The sequence below is a fragment of the Lynx rufus genome, unplaced genomic scaffold (genome assembly GCF_022079265.1).
Source record: "Lynx rufus isolate CCGP_SWC_20201006 ecotype Redwood Valley unplaced genomic scaffold, mLynRuf1.p SCAF_3, whole genome shotgun sequence".
Classification (NCBI taxonomy): domain Eukaryota; kingdom Metazoa; phylum Chordata; class Mammalia; order Carnivora; family Felidae; genus Lynx; species Lynx rufus.
In genome coordinates this window covers 155,699,438-155,721,788 of record NW_025814845.1, presented here as the reverse complement: position 1 = coordinate 155,721,788, position 22,351 = coordinate 155,699,438, and the positions used below count along the sequence as shown (strand labels likewise).

Below are 22,351 nucleotides of genomic sequence, written 5' to 3'. Positions count from 1 at the left end.
CCCTCGCCTCATATCTTCTCTTTCTCAAAAAAACAAAAAAAAAGACAAAATAATAGATAAGACAGATAAAAAGTACAAGAGAACAAAGTGATAGGTTGAAGGACACGTGGTCTCGAACTCCCCAGGCTCACCACACTGCTTAAATGAGAAGGGAATTTCTGAGAAGGGAGTGACTTTGAGGAAGAAACAAAGATTTGGGGGTTAAATGAGAGATACCATGGAGAAAGAGAGAAATGGGAATATGTGAATTAAGAAGCTGACTTTCAAGTCAAAATTGTATCCACATCTCAAGTGTGTTATTAATGCCTTTTAAATTAATAGTGTAGAACTTTAATGATCTAAGTTTGCTATAATGATGATATATGACATTCTACTAATATATAATACATACACAGATACCCATGCATTAAAGCACTTATCACCTTGACAACTGTTAATAATAGGCTCTACAGGTGATGGTCTTTTCTGCTGCAGGATGTGATACGATACAGCTGTCTTTTCACACTGCCATTGCAGAGGCTGAAATGCATCTCAAGCTGTCTGCTAAATTTGAGAAAATATCAAATGGGTTGTGTGAGTTTTCTTTTTGCCCCAATGTAAAAAAAAAAAATTTAATGACAAATTTTTTTCAGCTTTACATCCTTAAAGCAAACCCCAGAAACACATCCCACCCACATACCTCACCTGGACAAAACCTGTGAATCTCCTGATTGTTTTTGGTTTTGTCTTAAGGAAAACAACTTTGGAAATCTGATGCAGGCTACTGGCAATCAGTGTAGCTTCTGGCCCCAAGACTGAAGGGGATCCAAGGGCTGTCGATTTAGATGCAGTCAACTCCTCCCAGCCCCTTTCAAAAGGCTTATCACACACTTACAATTTGCCTGGCAAAGAATCTTATTTGATGGTCTGTATTCTTTCCCAATCTCTTTTTAAGATAGGTTGGATAATTTTAATGTTTATTTTAGAAAGAGAGAGCGAGGGTGAGTGCAAGTGGGGCAGGGGCAGAGACACACAGAACCTGAAGCAGGCTCTGTGCCATCAACACAAAGCCCAACGCAGGGCTCAATCTCACGAACCCCGAGATCATGACCTGAGCTGAAGTCAGACTCTGACTCAGCCACCCAGGCACCCCAGATAGGTTGGATAATTCTCAAAGACATAATGAAAACTGTTATTGGAAGTCCGTTTGCACTGAGCCACGGCAATACTTCCAAACACAAATTTAAAGACTTTAATCTTGTTTTACAAATGTACACATAAAGAAAAAGTAAAGCACAGGCACTCAAAATTAATAATGAAGACAAGGCAGAGGGGTGCCTGGGTGGCTCAGTCAGTTAAGCGACTGACTCTTGATCTCGCAGTTGGTGAAATTGAGCCCCATGCTGGGCTGTGCACTGACAGCACGGAGCCCGCTTCTGATTCTCTCCCTCTCTCTCTCTCAAAATAAAAAAATAAACTTAAAAAAAATAATAAAGACAAGGTATTTAGAAAGCCATGCAGACTGAGGAGCTAGTATTCTATTTCTAAAAACTGTCTGGTTTGTAATGGCATCTTTAAAAATAAAACCGGAGAAGTAATTTGTGATTTTACTTACTTTAATGAACACTTTAATTCCTTTGATTAAGAAAATATTATTGCTTAGCAAGTTCCTCCGAATGTTTGACATACAGCTTAGCAAGTTCCTCCGAATGTCTGACATACAGCTTATTCCATACCGCAGTCTGCCATGAGAGATCTAGTCACAGTTTTACTTCCCTCCAATCACTTCTGACACATTTCCCGCGTAGGGGCATCTCTGCTTATAACCATGAGAACATAATACCAACAGACCAAGAAGGCAACACAGGTATCACCCAAAATTTTTATTCAGTTACTCTCCTCCATCACACATGCTCATGCATCCAGAGCCTGGTCTCAAATATAATGTGAGCAAAATGCTTTATCATTCAGCTCAGGTCTAATGACTCTATCGGGCCAGAAAACAGAAGTACTTGGTAAATAAGTCCAAAACCCAGAAGCCATTTGGAGACTCAGCTTTGAGTCCTGGTACTACTTATTGCTGCCTGTGTCGCCTTGGTTGAAAAATCTCTACATCTAATGTTATCATCTGTTCGATATCAGGGTAGAGGTGAAAATACAAAGCAATCATACTTGTGAACATACCTTAAAAGTATCAAGTTCCATACAAATGAATTATTACTCATAACAGCCATCCATGAGAGTGTCCTTCTTCTACTTAACCCTCTTTCTAGAACAGGCTATCTAGTAATATAGGCTTTGGGGTGCCTGGGTGGGTCCATCGGTTAAGTGTCCAACTTTGGCTCAAGTCATGACCTCACAATGTGTGAGTTTGAGCGCTGCATCAGGCTCTGTGCTGACAGCTCAGAGACTGGGGCCTGCTTCGGACTCTGTGCCTCCCTCTCTGTCCCTCCCCTAGGACATTCTCTCCCTCGCTCTCAGAAATAAATAAAACATTAAAACATTAAAAAAAAGGAATGTACGCTTTACAATCTATTAAGGAAAAAAATATAGGGGTGCCTGGGTGGCTCAGTTGGTTAAACATCTGACTCTTGATTTCGGCTCAAGTCATGATCTCAGGGCTGGTAGATTCGAGCCCCACACTGGGCTGCAAGCTGAGAGCACAGAGCCTGCTTGGGATTCTCTCTCCCCTTCTCTCTGCCCCTCCCCTGCTTGCTCACGCTCTCAAAATAAAAAAAATAAACTTAAAAAAATACATACATAACTATCTTACAATTATTTAATTCTTCCTCTGGCAATTAAATTTCCCTGAGTATTTTATCACAGGATCAAATAAGTTTCAGAAAGTTTAGTCTCAGTAGTATTTTTACCTGACATAATAAGGCTGGAGTAAAAAATACTAGTTGGCGGGAGCCTGGGTGGCTCAGTCAGTTAAGCATCCAACTCTTGGTTTTGGCTCAGGTCATGATCTCACAGTTCATGAGTTCGAGCCCCTCATCAGCCTCTGTGCTGATAGCATGGAGACTGCTTGAGATTCTCTCCCCCTCCTTCTCTCTGACCCTTCCCCACTTGTGTTTGTGCGCTCTCTCAAAATAAACAATCTCAAAAAAAAAAATACTAGTTGGCATATGCTATTGGACAAGAACCATCAGGTGCTGGGTAAGAGTTAATAGTAAGCACAATGGATCCTGTCAGGTGCAGAGAACTATCTTGCAGCAGATACAACAGACCCCAGCACCAGCTCATACACCATGTTGTGACAACCACAATCCATCAGCTTGGGGAGCCTCAGTACCCTGTATGAACAGCACTGTTTTTCTGAACCAACTGATTTTCTCTACCTCTTACTTAACGATAGCCCCGTCCTCTCATTATCCTGAACTCCGCACCATTTGAAGTGCAGGTGCAGTCGACACATACAATAAAAGGAAGAAGTGATCAAGATGAGTAGAAAAGCTTCCTAGTTAAAAATCTGACTTTGGGCAAACTGTTCAACTTCCTAGGGACTCAGTTTCGTCTTTATTACCTGCAATTAATCAGATGCAAACATAAGTCCTCAATCACTTCACAATAGAAAGACTTTTCAAATACTGTTTACAGATGCTAGAAACAAGACATTATCTCATCTCAGAGCAGTGCTCCTGAATGTGTTAGTTTTACGACTGGCTGTATGTTTGCCTGAGTTTAAACTGACATTTGTGTTTACCTATTCTTCTATTGGCATTTTAAAAATAGCCTCGCACTGAATTCCGCTTCATACAGACTTGCAAGTGAAAAACAATACTGCAAATAAAAAACCCGAATTACACTCATCTATGGCCCTGCTACTCAAAGTGTGGCCCATGGATAGGGTCATCCAGAAGCCCGTCAGAAATGCAGAATCCCAGGCCCCTCCCCAGGTTTACTAGATCAGAAGGTGCAGTTTAACAAGATCTGCAGCGACTGAAATGTGCACTAACATCTGAAGAGCACTGACTTGTGAGTTTCAAAGACATTACCAGCATAGCTCCCATAACCTATGAGCGTTTGTTTCCCCTCCTCTCCTGGATTTTATTAAATTAAATTCAAATAAAGATGGTAACTCCTGAATAAGTGCTGTTGCTAGCAGAAGCCACCAATCACTTTCACACCACTCCCAGCAACACGCGCACAAATATATTCACAGGCAGATCTCTCATCCAATATTTAGAAAATAAATTTGCTTTTATAGTAAGTTATCAAAATCTGTGAATGATATTACACAAAACATAGCTGTGCCAGTGTTAGTTGAGCCTCTGAAGAATTCGGGATGATTTCTTCCTATGCCTGCCCACCAATCACCTACCTTCTGGAATTTCTGCAACATCATTTTCCCTTGGACTTACCTGATGGAGAAATTACAAACATCTGATTTTAGATGACAACAAAACACCTGCCAAATTCATTCTCCACATGGCTGCAGTGACGTTTTCCCCCATGATTCCTCTTAACCTTACAAGACCAGGTTGGGTCGGTGGAATACACCTGCCAAGGTCTCTCTTTCTGGAAAGGAAGGCTCTTTTGCACTTTATGGACCAGAAATTTGGGGACAGACAGTCAACATCTGCATTAAGTGAAGCTGTCATTGACCTCACTCGAAAGGCAGCTTTTGGTTTTCCGATTTCTTATTTATGAAGGAAGGAACTGCTCACAGGGGAAGAATTCAGGCCTCACCTTACTCTGGTCTTTCGGAAACAGTATCAGGAAGTGTTTTTCAGTCCCGCAGTAGTCTGATGTAGCTGAGAAGCATAATATGGGAGTATTGTTTCTCCTCTAGCCCCAGAAATGCAACCCAGTACTTCTGCCCCTAATTTCTGGGTCAGCGAAGTCGGTGGGGAGGGGCAGGTGCTGAGCACAAAATCCGTGATACACCCTGTACTGCACACACACCCACTTTTGGGAGAAATACTCCAGAAGCACAACGGAGTTCACAGTGGATTTCTAATACAGTCCAAAGTGGATCCATTAACATCCACCTAATTCTGAAAATTATCTACGCACAGCATGTGTATGCGCACAATGAGACCATACGAGGCAATGTGGCCCAAACAATTAGAAGTTCTTTTCAAAGTGGAAATGCAAAATAGAACGAATATCTATTTTCTATAAATGAATCTAGCCATCTGCCTTGAAAGAGCAGCAGCAGGAGTACCCAAAACAGCAGAAACAGCAGCCTCTGGTGTTAACAATCTACTCTCCAATCTCATGCTCCACATTTCCCCGGCAAACAAGGCTAAAAATACAAGACATGCAACAAATAGTCTCTTGGGATCTGCCATTCCATGGATGGCGTATTCAATCAGAGTAATATTTTCTGTTGAAATTCAAAATTGAAAAAAAAAAAAAAGCAAGCTATCATATTAGAAACGGGCGTTCAGAATTTTAAGTGTGAATCCAATCCCAAAGTATATTAAGCTGAATGGTGAGAGGGTGGTTGTTTTCATACAACATAAATCTCTGAGATTTATCTGAATATATTTATAGATTTATTGAAGGTACTCTAAATGCCTCTACAACTCTCACAGTTACAGAGAAATCATTTTAGCGCTTTTGTCACGAAAATGTAAGGGTCACTTTATTTTTGGCACAGTTTAGAAAACAGTCCTTGTTTAAGGCTCTGGAGGAGGACAGTGCAGGTTTGAATCCAGGCCCCATCATATACTACCTCTATGGCCTTGAACAAGTTATTTAACCCTTGTTTGACCTTGTTTCCCTATGTTAAAAATGAGAATATTACTTACCTCACGGTGTTATTTTAAGGACTAAATGAGTTAACATACGTGAAGCATTTAGAATAATCAATGGCACACGCTAAATACAATAATCACTATTATTATTTCTCACTCAAGGCTACAAAAATGCCTTCTCTTAAGGAACAGGTATGATATAAGGAGCGGTAGCAACACAATGGTAGTTTTCATGCCAACAGCGGCCACTTAGCAAATGAGGGGGTGAGCTGGTCAGTGTCTTCACCTAGAATTTGCGGCTGTCACTACAGGAAAGTCCCCGCTAGGTATTCAGGCAAGTCAGTAGTTCACGAAGGCATCAGAATGAGAAGACAATGCCATGGCTGGTCAAGTGGCACTTCCCTGAGCATGAGACAATCAAGATTAAGAGCCAAAGTGCAATCAAGAAGCATCCCCATCAGGGCTTTCTGCAAACGTGTGTGCCTGTCCATTAAGAGGATGCCTCTACTCCCACTATGACCTTCCTTAAGGGGATGTTACAGAAAAATCTTTCTTTGGATGGACACCTGTCTTTGGGATTCGATTTTAATGCATATGGTCTGAGTCTCTAGCCTTCATATTAAAAAAAGGACAAAAGGCACAAGGGAGTGGTATCAAATACTATCTCCTCTACAACAAATTCCTTGAGAAATCTTTAGAGTTGGCGGTATTTTAAATTAGGTTCTATATATGGTAGAAGGAAGACAATAAAGTCATTGAGGCGATACAGACAGAAAAGGGCTTCCCTACCTAGTAAGACAGCAAGGTCTGGAATGTTCCCGCTACAGTTCAGAGACCTCACGGAGGATTCCTGGCCCTCTAACTTCTCCCACCCTATGGGGCACCGCTTACAAAAGCACACACAGGTCAAAGAGTGAGGAAGGACGTTTATTTTTCATAGTAAGACAATGAAAAAGGACAATAAGCGCTTTTCTTAAGGGCCAGATCAGAAAAACTAACCTCTTGTTAAGGGCTGAGATACTTAAGACACTCCTTGAACACACTTTGTTGGGTAGGAAAAGAAGGTGCCATTGGACTGCTCAAGCTGCGAGCACAACCCAAGAGTTAGAATAAGACAAACCTGGCAGGAAATTGGGAGAAAACACTCTTTCCTGATAGCACTGTGGAGGGACAATTTTTTGAGGAAAAGGAACAGAATGAAAAAGGTGGGGGGGGGTGCATATAATGGTCACTAGGGAGGAAATGACGATAGATTTTAAGATGTATGAACCAGATAGACAAATGGATTTTAAGTATGTGTAAACCATCTGACCCTATTATGCCTAGATAATAAACATGTACCACTCATGCCCTTAATGCATTTCTATAGCTATTATTAGGAAGATTTCATTGTCCAGGAAATTTTTTAAAGCAAGGAACTGTAAGTTTAGCCTACGATCATCTCCTCCTTGCCTTTAGATGAGGGTATCTTAGGTACAGTATCTAATACAGGAATCGCAACCAGATCTGGAGCGCCACTCCAGTTTTTCAAAGAACAAAACAAATCAACATGACAACATGATGTGGATTCAATTTGCACTTGGCAGGTCATGAATAACTTTTAAACAACCTTCTTTTAAGTTGGAAAGTGTTAAAATATACAGTAATCATGGCACCAAAGTGCCTTCCTCACAGTATGCCAGAAGTCAGGAACATAAATCTGAAGAAGTCAGTCCTGTTTGCAAAGGAAGGAACCAGAACACTGCTCCTTGGGCCACTCACTACTAGTTTCTACAGGCAGTGTCCTGCCCCAAGTATCTTCCTCTTTGAGTACATTCACTTAAAGCCAATCACCTGAAACCACCTCCCCTCTGATTTTTAGTGGGTTTTACATTAGGTATGGAGAGGAAAAGGGGGAAAAAAAAGTTGGTGCAATCATCTTAGAAACAAAGGATAAATAACTGTAAAGAAAATGCTACTGAATTGTTAAATATTCCTAAATCATCAAAGGAAAAGCATAATTCTATATAGCCTGTTGTTTAGGGAAGGGAGAACACCTTGGTTCAAATCAACATGGAAAGGCTTGCAGGGGAAAAAAAAAAAAAAACTATTTCTTTGGATAAAGAACCACCACCTAGGGCCAACCGTATGGAGGCTGGTCAGACTACTCAGCAAACATGCCACGAGAGCGCACCTCTTCTTGCTTTTAATGAAGGGGCACCTGCCCAAGCAGGCAGAACTTAGGTAACATTGAAACCCACCCTTTGTTCTGAAAACTACAATTGAGCCCACCTGTCCAAAGCCAGGTGCATGTAGCTTCACAGATTCCAGAGCCCGGCTTACTACTCATTTCTTACAGAATCTCTGACAGATGCTAAGGGTAATGGGCTTCACACCCCAAAACGTAACATACTACAAGGGAAATATTAGTCAGATTTACTGCTCCGCGCCATGTGTCTTGAACATTACTATGATCCGTGCAAGACATTTTGTTGTAAATAAGCCTGCAGAGTGTACAGTATGTTTTCTAGGAGACCTTTAAGGAACAGCTTGCAGACAAGAGGTGCTAGCCTTAGTTTTACAGCCAGCAAAACTCCATCCAAGAGGCTTCTGGCATATCCCCACCTCTTGTTTGGAGCTGGCTTCAAGACAACTCCACCAACCAAATTCCAAGGGGTCAAGACAGGGAGCCAGTCACTCTTGGGTATTCCACACCAAATAGCAGGTGGGAATTCAGACATTTAGATAACTGAGAACAAGCCGGCTTTTCTCCATAACAGTATATTAAACACAACTGAGCTGACTTTGCAAGGAGGCATTCTCCATAGTAAATTAGATGGCTGAAGCCTGTGCTTCTTCCAGCAAGGGAAAGAACTATACTTCACCATAACCCGGTGTGTGCAATCACCGAGGCTCATTTTTAAACCTTTGCTGCTTTTTAAAGGGCCTGCTTCACCAAAGGAAGAAAAAAAAAAAAGCAAAAAAAAAAAAAGTTTTCAGGAAATGAAAAGCAAATAGTCACTGAACAGGATCATAAAGCAGAAAGCCTGTATCCACCTCTTTTCCTTTTTCTAATTCTTCATTCTAGGCACCCAGACTGTTTTTAACACACCGTTAGCTTTCATAAAAATTAGATTACAGAGGTTCTTGTGTGATCGTCCTGAACCCCTTCCACACTCCCGGCTACGCATTAGGTCCAGGATAGCCAGAGAGCAGAACGTGAGGTGGTCAGTTCAGTCCCCGCTTCCAGCTGGAGGAGCGTTAAGTAAATCATTCAACGCAATTACATATTCTAAACCTAATGGATGGCACACGGGGAAAGAGAAAGCTAAAGATGGGCGGGAAGAAGAAGCTTCGGGATTATTTCCAAGGTAAAGCCACAATACTCAAGCTACGTCTGAAACTGTCTCCGATCATCTTCAAAACAAGTCGGCGGGATTTATCTTTAACTTGATGCTCCCGGTTCTCGCTCACGGTGCAGGTGAAATCAGTTGCAAATTTTCACTCTACTGGAGTCCGGAGGATCCAGGAAAATGGGGTTTACGTTTCAAAGTCAGCAAGGAGCGGCGTTTCCCCGCGGCTCGGTGGAGCCCCGCGCTCGCTAGCTCCTTAGCTGGAGTGGGCACCTGGTAGCAAGAGGAGGCGCCGGGTGAGCCGGCCTCGGGCCAAATGCTTATCCCGGCTCCGCACCGCAGGCTCAGCTAACGCGGGTGGTGCACAAGGCTCTCCCGGGCTCCCGCACGCACGCGGCCTCCTCGAAAGAAAACCCAGTGCTAAGTCCTCTAGCGAGTGTCGCCCCAGGAGTGTCACGCTCAGCGGACTTCAGCTTGGGTGTTGCTCCCCAAAAGGAAAAAGCGCCCTCTCCATTCAAGCCCACCCTACGGAGGGAGACCTCTATCACCCCGCCCCTCTCGCCGGAACTCTCGGACACAGCTCTGCGCACCCACCCATGATCTCTCTCGCCTTGGAGACAAGTGGAGAGGGCAGGGGAGTGAGATTGGAGCGAAGAGGTGGGTACTCGGGTCTGCAGCAATTGCGGAGGGATCGGAAAAATGGAGCAGGCGATGCGCGTCAAGGGTAGGGGCCCCGGTCACAGCAACCTGTAGGATTGCGGCTGATCGCAAACTTGGGGTGGGAGGCAGGGTCCCCTCGGAGGTCCTCCGCCGGATTCCCACCCAGTCGGGTCCGCGCGCGGAAAGGCGCGGGGCGCAACTTGCGAAGCCAACGCCGCGGGCGCGGGTCCCGCTCAGTCTCGCCGGCGCCCCCTCGCCTCGCCCCGGGCCCCGCCGCCCGCTCTGCCCCGCGCTTACCTCGGGCAGCCGCAGCCCCCGCCGCCCAGAAGCAGAGCCCCAGCCACGGGAGCCACCGGCGCGCCCCTCCAGCGCCTCCTCCTGCGGCTGCCGCTCTCCCCATGCTCCTCGCCCCGCTCGGAGTCCGGCTCCTCTTCCACGCCCCGGGCGCCCGGGAGAGGCACGGCGAGCCGGGGGCCGAGACGAGCGGGTCCCGGAGGTCTTCAGCGAGTGACTGATCCACGGCGGCTCCCTACAGCCTCGGGGCAGCGCGCTCCGAGCCGCCGCTGGCCGGGCACCGGGAGCCTGCACGCGCCCCCATAGCTTCCCGCGGCGGGGCGACGGCTGCCGCCGCGGCCGCCACCGGAGTCGCGCGTCGTTTCCGCAGCACCGCTCGCCGCGCTCCCGCCGCTGCCGGGTTCGGGACTACGGGGCGGAGGAGCGACTCCGCATCGCTAATGAGATGCCCGCGGCCGCCCCTTCTCCTCCCCTCCGAGCTGCAGCCAATGAGCCGGGCCGGGGCGGGGCGGCGGCGGGCCGCGCGGGGCGGGAGTCAGGGGGGCGCAGGTGAGCCCCGCCGCGGCCGCCGCACGCGCTCCCGGGTATCTCCGCTCTCGGCAAATAGCCCCCGCTCGCGGATCGGGGCGGCGGGGCCTGGGGCCCGTTCGGGGACGCGAGCGCACGCCTACGGGCGCGAGCGAGCAGCGCCTGCGGGCCTCTCCGAGGCGAACCGGGCGCGGAAAGATGCGGGCGACTCGGGGTCGGCTGCTTCCCGGAAACCTCTGTTTCGTTCAACTTTGAGCCCTTTCTCAGTCCTGCCTCTCCTTCTTCCATTTTTTAACATCCGATCAGACAGCACGCCTAAAATAGTCAAAGCAAAAGGAAAAAGACTTAGATGCCAAGTGGGGGGAAATAACAGTAGAATAAATCCATTACTGTAACTAGGCGAAATATGTATGCATATAAATAAAGAGGTGGAGGAAATTACAGTCGGGGGTGCGTTGAGGGGTATGTGATAGATTTTTTTTCTACTTTTTTTTTTTTTTTAACTTTTCTGAAAGCGTCCGTATTTCTGATGCCTCATGGTTTTGTTTTCATCTGGGACCTGGGAATCGCCTTTCTTCTAAGTATCAGGGAAAGGAGAGTCGTGCTGGCCTTTGTAACAAGAAGGAAAGAAGACTTTTTCTTAAAAGTGTGGTTTATTTTGAATAAACTGTCAAAGCTTTATTTAACTGCTTTTAAAAGTATCTCATGGTTGCCTTGTATTCTTCCCTCGGCTGTAGTAACTTAAGAGAGATTGCCTTAGGCCACACAGTTTCAGAGCAAAGAAGGCACCTGAGGAATTGGCCCTGAGTCCAAAACTCCACAGGCAGAGCACGCATCACGTCTCACAATATTGGGGCCCCCAAATGGTGCCACAACTCAACTATTTAGAATATGGGTCCCCTTTGGCCTGGCTGACCCCAACAGCAACTGAAGTCTTGGCTTGCAAGAAAACCTTCCCAACAGTTCCCTCACTGACCACACTCGATATTGATACAAGTAGTACTTCTAAAAAATCCATCTCTGTCTTGACAAAGTGCTCCCTACTCCCAAACACCTTTCTCTGGAGAATAAACAGTTTAGTGTGGTAATTGTTCTGGATGAGGTAATTGCATTCACTCGCTTTCTTCTGAAGAAAAAGAAGATGGTAGGCAAAACGATTGATTCCCCGATAGGCACGTGCGCAGTCCCTCTCCTGAGTGCCACCAGGCGTGTGAATGTCCGGGGCAAGGAGCCAGTTGTCTCCTCCAGTCTTCTTGTAGCTCAATAAAAGGTGTGGGTCCTGGTCAAGAAGCCCAAGCTCTGGGGATTGAATGCTTCAAAGCAAAGACTAATGTGGGGCCGGCTAGGGACTTGCCAGAAAATCTCTTTAGAATCTTGGTAAATGAGTGTTTTGTCCTTTTCCTCTGAGAAGGTGAATTGAGAATTAATCTACCAAATATGCTTTACCTGTCTTCTGGAAAATAGTCATTCATCCTCTGACTTTCCTTATTCTTCAAGACTATGTGGCAGCTCTGTCACAAATGAGTATTTTCTAAAAAAAAAAAGAAAAAAGAAAAAAAAAAGAGAAAAGAATTACTATGTTTCCAAGATAGTATTGAAGTATTACTACTGTCCCCAGAGGAGAGCAATAGTAAAAACAATTTTATTTTTTTAAGTATGTGGGAAATAGATGAGCTAATATTAATTAATAATTCATGTCAAATTGCAATGACAAATGAGACAGAAGGAGAGAAACCAAGAAGCTCTAAGTGCATACCCTGTTTAAGGATTGGGTCTTTCACATACATACTTTGTTTTCATAGCCGAACCAAACCCAAGAATGTAGGTATTATTATCCCTGTTTGGCAGACAAAGAAAGTCAGGCTGAGTATAAAAGTGATTTTCCCAAGATCACATAGGGAAGTGGCTAAACATCAAAAATGAGACACCGGTTTGTGTGACTGTAAACCCAAGATGAAGGCTGAGGTACTGTCCTTTCAATCAGGTGTCCAGAAATAGACATTCTACCTCATTCTTCTCAGTACGATTTAAATACTGGGTTGGGAGAAGGTGGATCTTCAGCATTCCCTCCACATATTATATACCAGGTATGAATTATACACCATGTATTAATTAAGTTCTATATATTAGTACACCCTGTATTAATCTAATTCTGGCTATTTTAAAACAGGCGTGAATTGTATTCCATTCCATTTGGAGAAATAAACTGAATAGTCACTGCCCAAAATCAATGTCTCCAGCCAAGGAACAGGAGCAAAGAATAGTAGAAGAACTAGCCTGAGACTCAGGACACCAAGGGACCAGGCCAATGACACTGCCAGGGACTGGCTGTGTAGCCTGGGGCAAGTCAACATCGCCTGGTCAGTTTCCTCATCTGAAAGATGAGAGTATTTGACTAGATGACTTTAAGATCAATCCTTTTTAAGAGCCATCATTTTCAACTATACCACATTATGATTTTGAAAACTCAGTACAAACAAATCAGAAATTAAGCCACCTATTCTGGAATTGGGGCAATTATATAACAAATGCAAAATATGTTCCAGACCAGGTTACTTGGGACTCCAGCCACCCTAAAGGTATTAGATGTAACCAGGAAATATTAACTCCATGAACAGACTTGGTAAAGTTTTTTTCTCCATTCTTTGTTGTTTGAATGCACCATGCCTCTCACTTTATACACAAAGATAAAGAGGTAGAACATTTCTACTTCCATTGCCTTTTGGTCATCATTAGCCCAACCAGTCTAAAAATAGAAAATGTCTGAGTCAAGTCAAACTTGGAGAAGGAGAAATAGAGACTGGGCATACATCCTTCCAAATATAATGAAATTTTTTTAATGGCTTACAATTCCTTAGGAAAAGTTCTGTCTTTGTCTGGAAAAAAATATTTAAGGATTTTTAACCAACCTACTTGGTTGGTGTAATAGTAAACCTCGAAGGGAAGTTAAAGTAGAAATATTCTACATGAGTAAGGAAGAATGTGTTGTTCTAGGGTTTGGGGAAGGAAGAGGGGAGCCCGGGAGTTGGTGGAAAGCCATGCCTGCTGAGATGTGGCCTTTCTCCTGGGAGCTCCAAATCATCACTAAGGATATGGAGACAAGTGGCTTTATGAAAAAATGGCAAAGAGACTATAGTTTGCATCTAGATTACTGCAGACCTAACAGACACTCGGGAGAGAGAAAAAGGACCCTAGACATGGAAGCTTTTGAAAAGTATGGAGATATTTTTGGGCTGTCCTAAACCACAGACCTGGATTCTTTTAGGAGCAGGAAGTGCCTCATTTAAAATCTGAACAAAAGCAAGGTGTCAGAAGTCAGTGAGATCCAGACCCTTGGGAACAGAACACAGCTGCAGCTGAAACGGAGAGGAAATGGGCTTAGGAACGTTCCCCAACGACTAAGGGAAAGAAGAGCTGGAAAGAAATTCCACAATATATTTCTGCACCGTGCTTTTATCTAACTTTCTGAACTAAATAGGCAAATTTTAGTTATAACTGCTCTGAGAATTTCTCTTAGTGTTTTTCGGGCCTTTCTATGCTGCATGCGGATCCTTTTCTACTAAGCATGATGATAGAAAGAGAGAGAGCAGTCTTCCCCTCCTTTCACAGGCATGGGTTACAGAGAGAGGATGGTCTTCCCACATTTGGGATGTTAACATGTTAGCTTCTTCCATCCTCCCGGAACCTGACTACTGTTTCTGAAGACCCAACTTATTTCTAGCTCTGCCAATGCCGGACATTTCTGATAAAAGCCACTATTTCTATGAATCATACAATTAAGATCATAAATAGGGAAGACCAAAAATCAACTGGACTAAAGGGCAACAGCTGCCAGCTTCAACGGGTGAACTTGGCGAGACAAGTAAATGAGATATTCTACGAGTGATATTTCCATTGGGAATATTCCGTGCCAGTCATTTCCCCAGGAAGGTCTTGTTCAATCGGAGCAGCACATTTTAGAAATGCATGCGACTTTCAGAGAACATGTTAAATTTTATTCAGCACCGCGTTCTCACGGCCCAGCTCAGGATTCACGAACCTGCTGGAAGCATGGGGAGAAAAGGATGTTCAAAGCCGGGAGCTGGGAGTTCTTCACGCATCATGTTCTATCGGTGCACAATAATCCAGGTTAACGGTCTGCCCTGTTAAAAGCAATATGGGATCGTTTGTTAAGTAAACCCTCTCACACAAAATGAGAGAAGTCCATTTTAGATATTGGGCTATGAAGCAGCAATAAAGTGCAAAAATCCAATACATTTGTTTAAAAAGGGCAGCAGGGCACCGAGATAAGAGTCTAACTAAACAAGTTTTTTCCTGACATTGTAAGTGTGCCTTCTCCGTTTGGTACCCAGGGAATTCTTCCTGGAATCGTGCATCCTGGAGTTTCAGCTTCAGCTGCTGACACAGACGAATGAAAGAACTTAAAAATAATAACAAGAAACACAATTCTTTGGCAGTAAAATTAATGTGTTAGCACTTAAAAAAATAATAAACTGGGGAGGAAAGATGAGATGTGTTAACTCATAAAAGATGTAGCCTCGGACGACGGCACAACACGCGGCCCCTGAGTTACCTGACCTTGGCAGTTAGCATCAGAAATGTGACAATTTACACATCCCACCACTTAGGGGTAGTGGAGGGACAGCCTGATAGCTTCCCACATTGGGAGAAAATGCCATGGCTCTTCCTGTCAAGTGGAAGGTGCTGCCAAACCTTTGTGGGGTATGTATTTGGGACAGATTTTTTTCCTGCTCAGTTTCATCTCTGTTCCTTTCATGCCCTGCCTTGGGACATCAATTAACTATTCATTCATTTGTTCCTCTTTATCTAGAGTATAGTAGGCCATGTGCCTGCTGGAGGAGGCAAAGGAAGAGACATCCAAAGATAAGGTAGGTTTATAGTTGAAAGTCATAGCTGCCATGTAGTCTTGACCAGAACACACAGGTCAACCACACAGCTATCTCCAATCAAAAGGCTTGAGGCTGGAGGCGATGCTTGCCCTGTTCTGGTCAAGGATAGAGTCACGTGGGGCGTCTGGGTGGCTCAGTCGGTTAAGTGTCCAACTTCAGCTCAGGTCATGATCACACAGTCCGTGGGTTCAAGCCCCACATCGGGCTCTGTGCTGACAGCTCAGAGCCTGGAGCCTGCTTCGGATTCTGTGTCTCCCTCTCTCTGCCCCTCCCCCACTCATGCTCTGTCTCTCTCCATCTCTCAAAAATGAATAAACATTAAAAAAATTTAAAAAAAGAATAGAGTCAAGAGTCAAAAATGTAACAAGTTGAACAAACTCATATTCCAACCTTCCCATCCCCTCATGAACATTATGAGATCTAGGGGTGTTTGATTTTCCTGGTTCTGGCATAACACCCAGAGCAAATTGTTGTGGGAAAGTAGGGTTAGATGCAGGTTCCGGTATCCAGACATGACTAGGGTCAGCAGATATCTTTTTCAACTAAAGGTACCCATTTTTCTCCCAGAAAAGGGGTAAGGAACAGATAGAAACAGGAGAATATATCTGTATGTCAGAATTGGAGAGTAGAAGGGAATATGCACCTGTTCAGAGTACTGAAACCAAAAGAGGTCTCTGACCTCTGGGACAAAATCTGACAAACAGAATGTTAGTGTGCACATTTAGGTGTAGCTTGTACTATCAAAAGAATTGATCTAAAAGTTGGAACCATAATAAGCCATTTGGACAAGTGCTAACTAGAAATCACTAAGAAAAGAAAGGAATGGCTCTCTGAAAGGTAGAAGAAGAAGGAGAAGAATAAGAGAAGGAGGAGGAGAAGGAGGAAGAAGGAGAAGAGGAAGAGGAAGGAGGAGAAGAAGAGCAACAAATTTTCTTCCATTTTAGTTTTTATTTTCTGCTTGCCTTCTCCCTTTTCCTTCACTCTCCTTGACTACTCATCTGGAATAAGATATTATAAATTAATCCCTGTCACTAGGAGGATGACAACTCTAGTAGATTCTTTAAAACAGGACTTAAGTAACTGTTACGTGATTCCAACCGAAGGTGTGCAAAGAGAAAATGATACCTTAACAAACAGAATTGTTTCCAATTTTCAAATAGCTTTGACTTTCATGGCCCAACTTCTACCATACCTGCTTCCCGTCTCCATCTTTAAAGCCCACCCCCCACAAAACCCTATGAATTTATAATTTGTTATATCTTAAGGCTCAGGCAGTAGATTTAAAAGCATTCATTAGTAAATGGCTGTCATGCATTTGGAAGGAGAAAGGATCTGCTTTACATGTTAAGTAGTATTTTACTGAAAATAAAATTTAAGAGAGTACCATTTGCAATTTAATTCAACCACATGTTCCACTCATCTTGTCAGGTATAAGGATGATTTCATCCCAATTCAAGTACCAATTTCTCTAGAGACAGATGATCTAGTTCTAGAGTAGATTTGGGGGGATCGCTAGAAGACCATGGTCATTATTACTGCTTTGGTGAGAAACTAATCCAAACAAAAAAATCAGACAAGAACTCCTTTGATTTTCCTGCACTCAACCTACTGACAACATACTTCTCTACTGAGAAGAGAAAGCAAATTACACACACACACACACACATACATACTATGAGTAGATGTGCTATTTCATTTATATATATATATGAATAAATGTTTATGTATATGTATACATGAATGAACTGTGTGTATATAGATGAATGAATTCTATCTCTACACACATGGATATATATCACATATGTGAACACACATATATACATACATGTGTATGTGTGTATATGAATGAACTGGCATATCTACCTAGAGCATGGGGTATGTGTGTGTGTGTGAGTGTGTGTGTGTGTGTGTGTGTGTGTGTGTGTGTGTGTGAAAACAGGACTGATATATTTCAAAGTACTTTTTAAGACTTTTTCAGAAAAGGAGATGACTTCTTACTAAGACAACCTCATAATTTTTTTTAATGTTTATTTAGTTTGGAGAGAGAAAGAAAAAAAGAGAGCACAAGCAGGGCAGGGCAGAGAGGGGCGGGACAGAGAATCCAAAGTGGGCTCCTCAATGACGGCAGAGAGCCCCGCGTGGGGCTCAAACTCATGAACTGTGAGATTATGACCTGAGTCAATGTCAGACATTTTAACAACTGAGCCACCCAGGCGCCCCTCATAATTTTACTTAATGCTTCTCTGCTCTATACACAGAAGAATGAGGCTGCATATCAAAAAGAAAATGGAAGACACATAACCTGGCTCAAAATCCAGATACATATCTGTGTGGATCATCAATAGAACAAAATTGCTAAATGCTGAGTGGGGCTAAATCCATGTACTTTCCAAATCCTGGCTCTAGAAGCAGGCAGTGGTATATGGAAGTCTAAATAATGCACTGTCATAGGGAATAAATGGCTCCATGACAAATGAGACATCAGAGCCAGTTGCACACCTTAAAGAAGAGATTGGCAGGGAATCCCCCAACTTGAGGGGATTGCCTGAAAAAAATACTCAGCCAGTCTAAGACTGCTATTTAGGGAAGCAACAAAGACACAGCTTCTTCACTAGGAACCGAACCTAACGGCACTCTGACTCAAGGGCTGACCATATTTCTCAATAATACTATAACTCAGATGTCCCGAATGACTTTTATAAGACCTAGATTTCCTTGGGTTTAGGTGGAGGTAGCCACAAATCTGCAATTCAAAGAGTGGTAATTCCAGAAGGAGAGAGATGATAGTGGGGAGGGGAGAGAAAAATAATTCATTCCCTTAAAATGAGCATACTAACCAGTGTCCTAACACACTTGCAGATAACATAAGGTTAAAAAATACAGAAAAATTAAAACAATATTTGAACATCAGTTCACACTTTATAGAAAAAAAGCATCATAGAACTTAAAATGTATTTTTCTGGGATGCTCCAAGTAAAAAAGAAAGAACTACTTTTATTACAAAAATAGAAAAAAAATAATAAGTGAATTCAAGCAAACAAAATGAAACAAGTATTGGTAGCTAAGAAAAAATATAAATCTAAGGAATTGGATGTTATGGTCAAGTAATGAAAAAATAATAAACACAAGGCTCAAGACTGGCAAAGATGAAGACACAATTAGTTAATTTGAAAATAATACTGAAGAAACATCAAATATAGAAGAAAATGCAAGTCTAATTTCAAAATTTAAGCAAACTTAAGAGACTTTGAGGCTAGATTGAGATACTCTAACAAATATAAGAGTTACAGGAAATTGGGGCACCTGGGGGCTTGAGTTGGGTGATCATCAGACTCTTGATTTGGGTTCAGGTCATGATCCCAGAGTCATGGGATAGAGCCCTGCTTCGTGCTCCGTACTGAGTGTGGAGCTTGCTTAAGATAATTTCTCTATCTCCCTTGCTCGCACATGCTCTCTCTCTCTCCCTCTCTCTCTAAAATAAAAAAAAAAGTAAAGTTACAGAAAATTATCACAAAGGAAATGGTGGAGAAATATCTTTCTGGGATACAGAAAATGAAAATTTTCTGGGATTAAAAAAAAACTTTAAAAAAATACATATTACATGGAAAGAAACAGATTTAACATCAGCCATCGTGGGTGCCGAAATCCATGGAATGATATCATCAGAATATCAGTCTGAAATAAGTATCTATGTAATGTAATTAATTTAATTTATAGTATAGAATATTTTAAGTGATTTTTTACGCATAAAAGATTAAGAGACACAGATCATTATGTTGATATGATTGATATTTTTAGCAAATTACATGAAAATATGGAAAATTTAATCAGTGAACTAGAAAAGTTAAAATAATCCAATAGAAATTCTAGATCTAAAGAATATAGTAATTGAAATTAAGAATTTATTGAGTGGGTAACATTATAATAGACACAGATAAAGAGATAATTAGTGATGTGAAAGAGAGATCAGAAGAAAATATCCAGAATTAAGCACTGAGAAACAAACAAAAATAAATGGAGAAAAGAGTATAAGACACATGTTAAATTCTAGAAAGCTCTGATTTGGAATTTCTATAGTAGAAGACAAGAACAAAGAAAGGACAGGTGCAATATTGAAAAGATAATGCATGGAAATTTGATAAAATCAATGAAACTCATTAAGAAAAAGATTCAAAACTGTCAAAAAGCTGAAGAAAAATACAAAATAAAACCACACCATAGCAAAGAAAACTGTTCAAAGAAGAAGGGAAAAAAAGAATGCCTAAAAATTTTTTTAGAAGGAAGCAGTAAAAACAAAAGAATGGCATGGCAGGGTAATGATAATAATCATTGCTTCTATCTCAACACAATGGAAGAAGTTATGAGACAGTGGAGAAGTATCATCAAAAAAATGAAAAATAGGCCAACTTAAATTCTATATTCAGTGAAAAAGCCCTTCAAAATGAAAGTAACGTGAGTACACTTTTTTTTTAAACAAATAAAAATTGAGACAATTTATCATCAGCACATGCAATTTAATAGAAGTGCTAACAGGGGAGTTCTTCAGGAAGAAGGAAAAAGAAACCATATGAAAGGACAAATATGAAAACAGAGAAGAAAAGCAATAAAAAGATGAAAATGTTAGTAACATGAAAATTGTACCAAACAATGAAATTATAATGTGTTCAAAATATGTGTACATATGTTTAAGTGTCCCAGTCTTGGTTTTGGCTCAGGTCATGATCTCACGGTTTGTGGGTTTGAGCCCTACATAGAACTCTGTGCTGACAGTGTGGAGCCTGCTTGAGATTCTCTCTCTGTCTCTCTCTCTCTCTCAAAATAAATAAATAAACTTAAAAAATATGTTTACATATATACATTTTGATAATGGGCAAAACTAAATCATGTTGTTAAAAGTGAGGCATGAGGGAGATCATGATGAATAAAGGAGACACAAGGGAGAATTTTGGCTGCTGATGTTGCCTTATTTCTTAATCTGGGTGATGGCTTCATGGCTGTGTTCATTTTGTGATGAATTATTTATATAATTGTGATTTGTGCCTTTTTCTCTATGTAAGTTATACATAAAATCATTTAAAAAATTATGTCCAAACACTGTAACTTCATAACATCAAAAAACAAACAGTAAAATGGGAAACTTAAATGACAAAAAAGTTACTATTTCTAATAATAACATGCTTCTGTATATTGATAGCTGAAAGGAATTTGATAATATTATAGCCCAAGAAAGGCAATTATCTAAAGGAGAAAATCCAATGGAAAATACATACATGAAGTGATCAATCTCATTAGTAGTCTGGGAAAAGCCAATTAAATAGAAAGGGCGCCTGGGTGGCTTAACCCTAGTTGGTTAAGCGTCCGACTTTGGCTCAGGTCATGATCCCGGGGTTCATGGGTTCGAGCCCCACGTTGGGCTCTGTGCTGACAGCTTGGAGCCTGGTACCTGCTTCTGATTCTGTGTCTCCCTCTCTTTCTGCCCCTCCCTCGCCCACGCTCTGTCTCTCTCTCTCTCTCTGTCTCTCAAAAATGAATAAATGTAAAAAAAAATTAATATGCAATGTTACTCTACTGTTCACCTATAACATACTATACAAAACAATGATATGAAGAAGAAATGCTCACTTATATTTTACTGATGAGTGTGAGTTACTAAACCTTTTGGGAAACTTTTCTGAGAATATATATTGAACTATAGTGGCACTTCGATAAATTTATCTTTATAAACTTGAAAATCCTTGTATATAACTTATATATACAAAGATGTTTATTTTTTATAGAGGCAAATAAAAACAAAACAATAACAAATTCTTTGTAAATCCTATCTGGATATTCATCAACTGGAGGAAAATGTGAATCAATTGCAGTTCATCCATATTATGAAATATTGTGTAACCATTAAAAAACATGTGCTCCGTCTATACGTGTGTATAAGAAGAAATACCCAATATATCCAATGTCATCAGGTGAGGAAAGTAAGTCATGAATAGTATGGATTCCATTTTAATAAGAACAATAAAGCACCAAAACAAAAAAAAACAAGAAAATTTAAATATGTAAAGTATTTATGTATTTTTATAAACTGAAAAATGTACAAATAAAGTGGGGAAATCTTTGAGAGTGGGAAGAGATTGCTAACTTTATTTTATGCATCTTTGCATTATTCCACTAGATAAAATGCTCATGTATGTATTTCTTTATTTTTTTATTTCTTTAAATCTTTTTTATTTATTTTTGAAGGAAAGACAAAGCACGAGCTGGGGAGGGGAAGAGATAGGGAGACACAAAATCCAAAGCAAACTTCAGGCTCTGAGCTGTCAGCACAGAGCCTGACGCGGGGCTCAAACTCGCGAACTGTGAGATCATGACCTCAGCTGATGTGGGAAGTTCAACCGACAGAGCCACCCAGGCACCCTGAGCATGTATTTCTTTTGAAATTCAAAACTTGACAAAGAAGTTTAAGAAAAACTTCCTTTCTAGTTATGAAACTAGTATAATTCACTGAAATGTACAGTATGTACCAGAAACAGAAAATTACATATCAAATAAATTCTATATGAATATACCTGCAAAGCTCTAAATTAAAGCAAATGTATTATACATGTATATGTGTGTGTAAATATAATAAATAAAATATGTATTTAAAATATATACACTTACATATAACCCACATATATGTAAAATATGACTAAGTAGGGATTTTTCAGGAATGCAAAGAGTTTCAATACAAGAAAATTGTTGGGAAAGGCAGTTTGTTTCCTTTCATGCATGCAATCTTTCCACCCTGCATGGCTGTTTAAGAGTGGCCTTGGGCCTGAAGCATTTCCTTATGGACAATAAGGAACCCCCACATTCTGTACTGGGCATATCTCCCTTTTTGAGAATATTCTTCCCTGTTCATGGCTAGACTTGTGCTTCTTTGTTCTGATTAAGGGTGTGCATCATG

At 41.6% G+C, this 22,351-nt stretch overlaps 1 protein-coding gene across 1 annotated transcript in view; it reads right to left on the bottom strand.

The window, feature by feature from the left end:
• Window positions 1-10,076, bottom strand: part of UNC5D (unc-5 netrin receptor D) — a 545,977-nt gene extending 535,901 nt beyond the window's left edge. Inside the window, exon 1 of the mRNA XM_047092087.1 lies at window positions 9,974-10,076. Coding sequence (XP_046948043.1) covers window positions 9,974-10,076 — 103 coding nt within the window. The remainder of the gene's footprint in view (window positions 1-9,973) is intronic.
• Window positions 10,077-22,351: the final 12,275 nt, after the last annotated feature.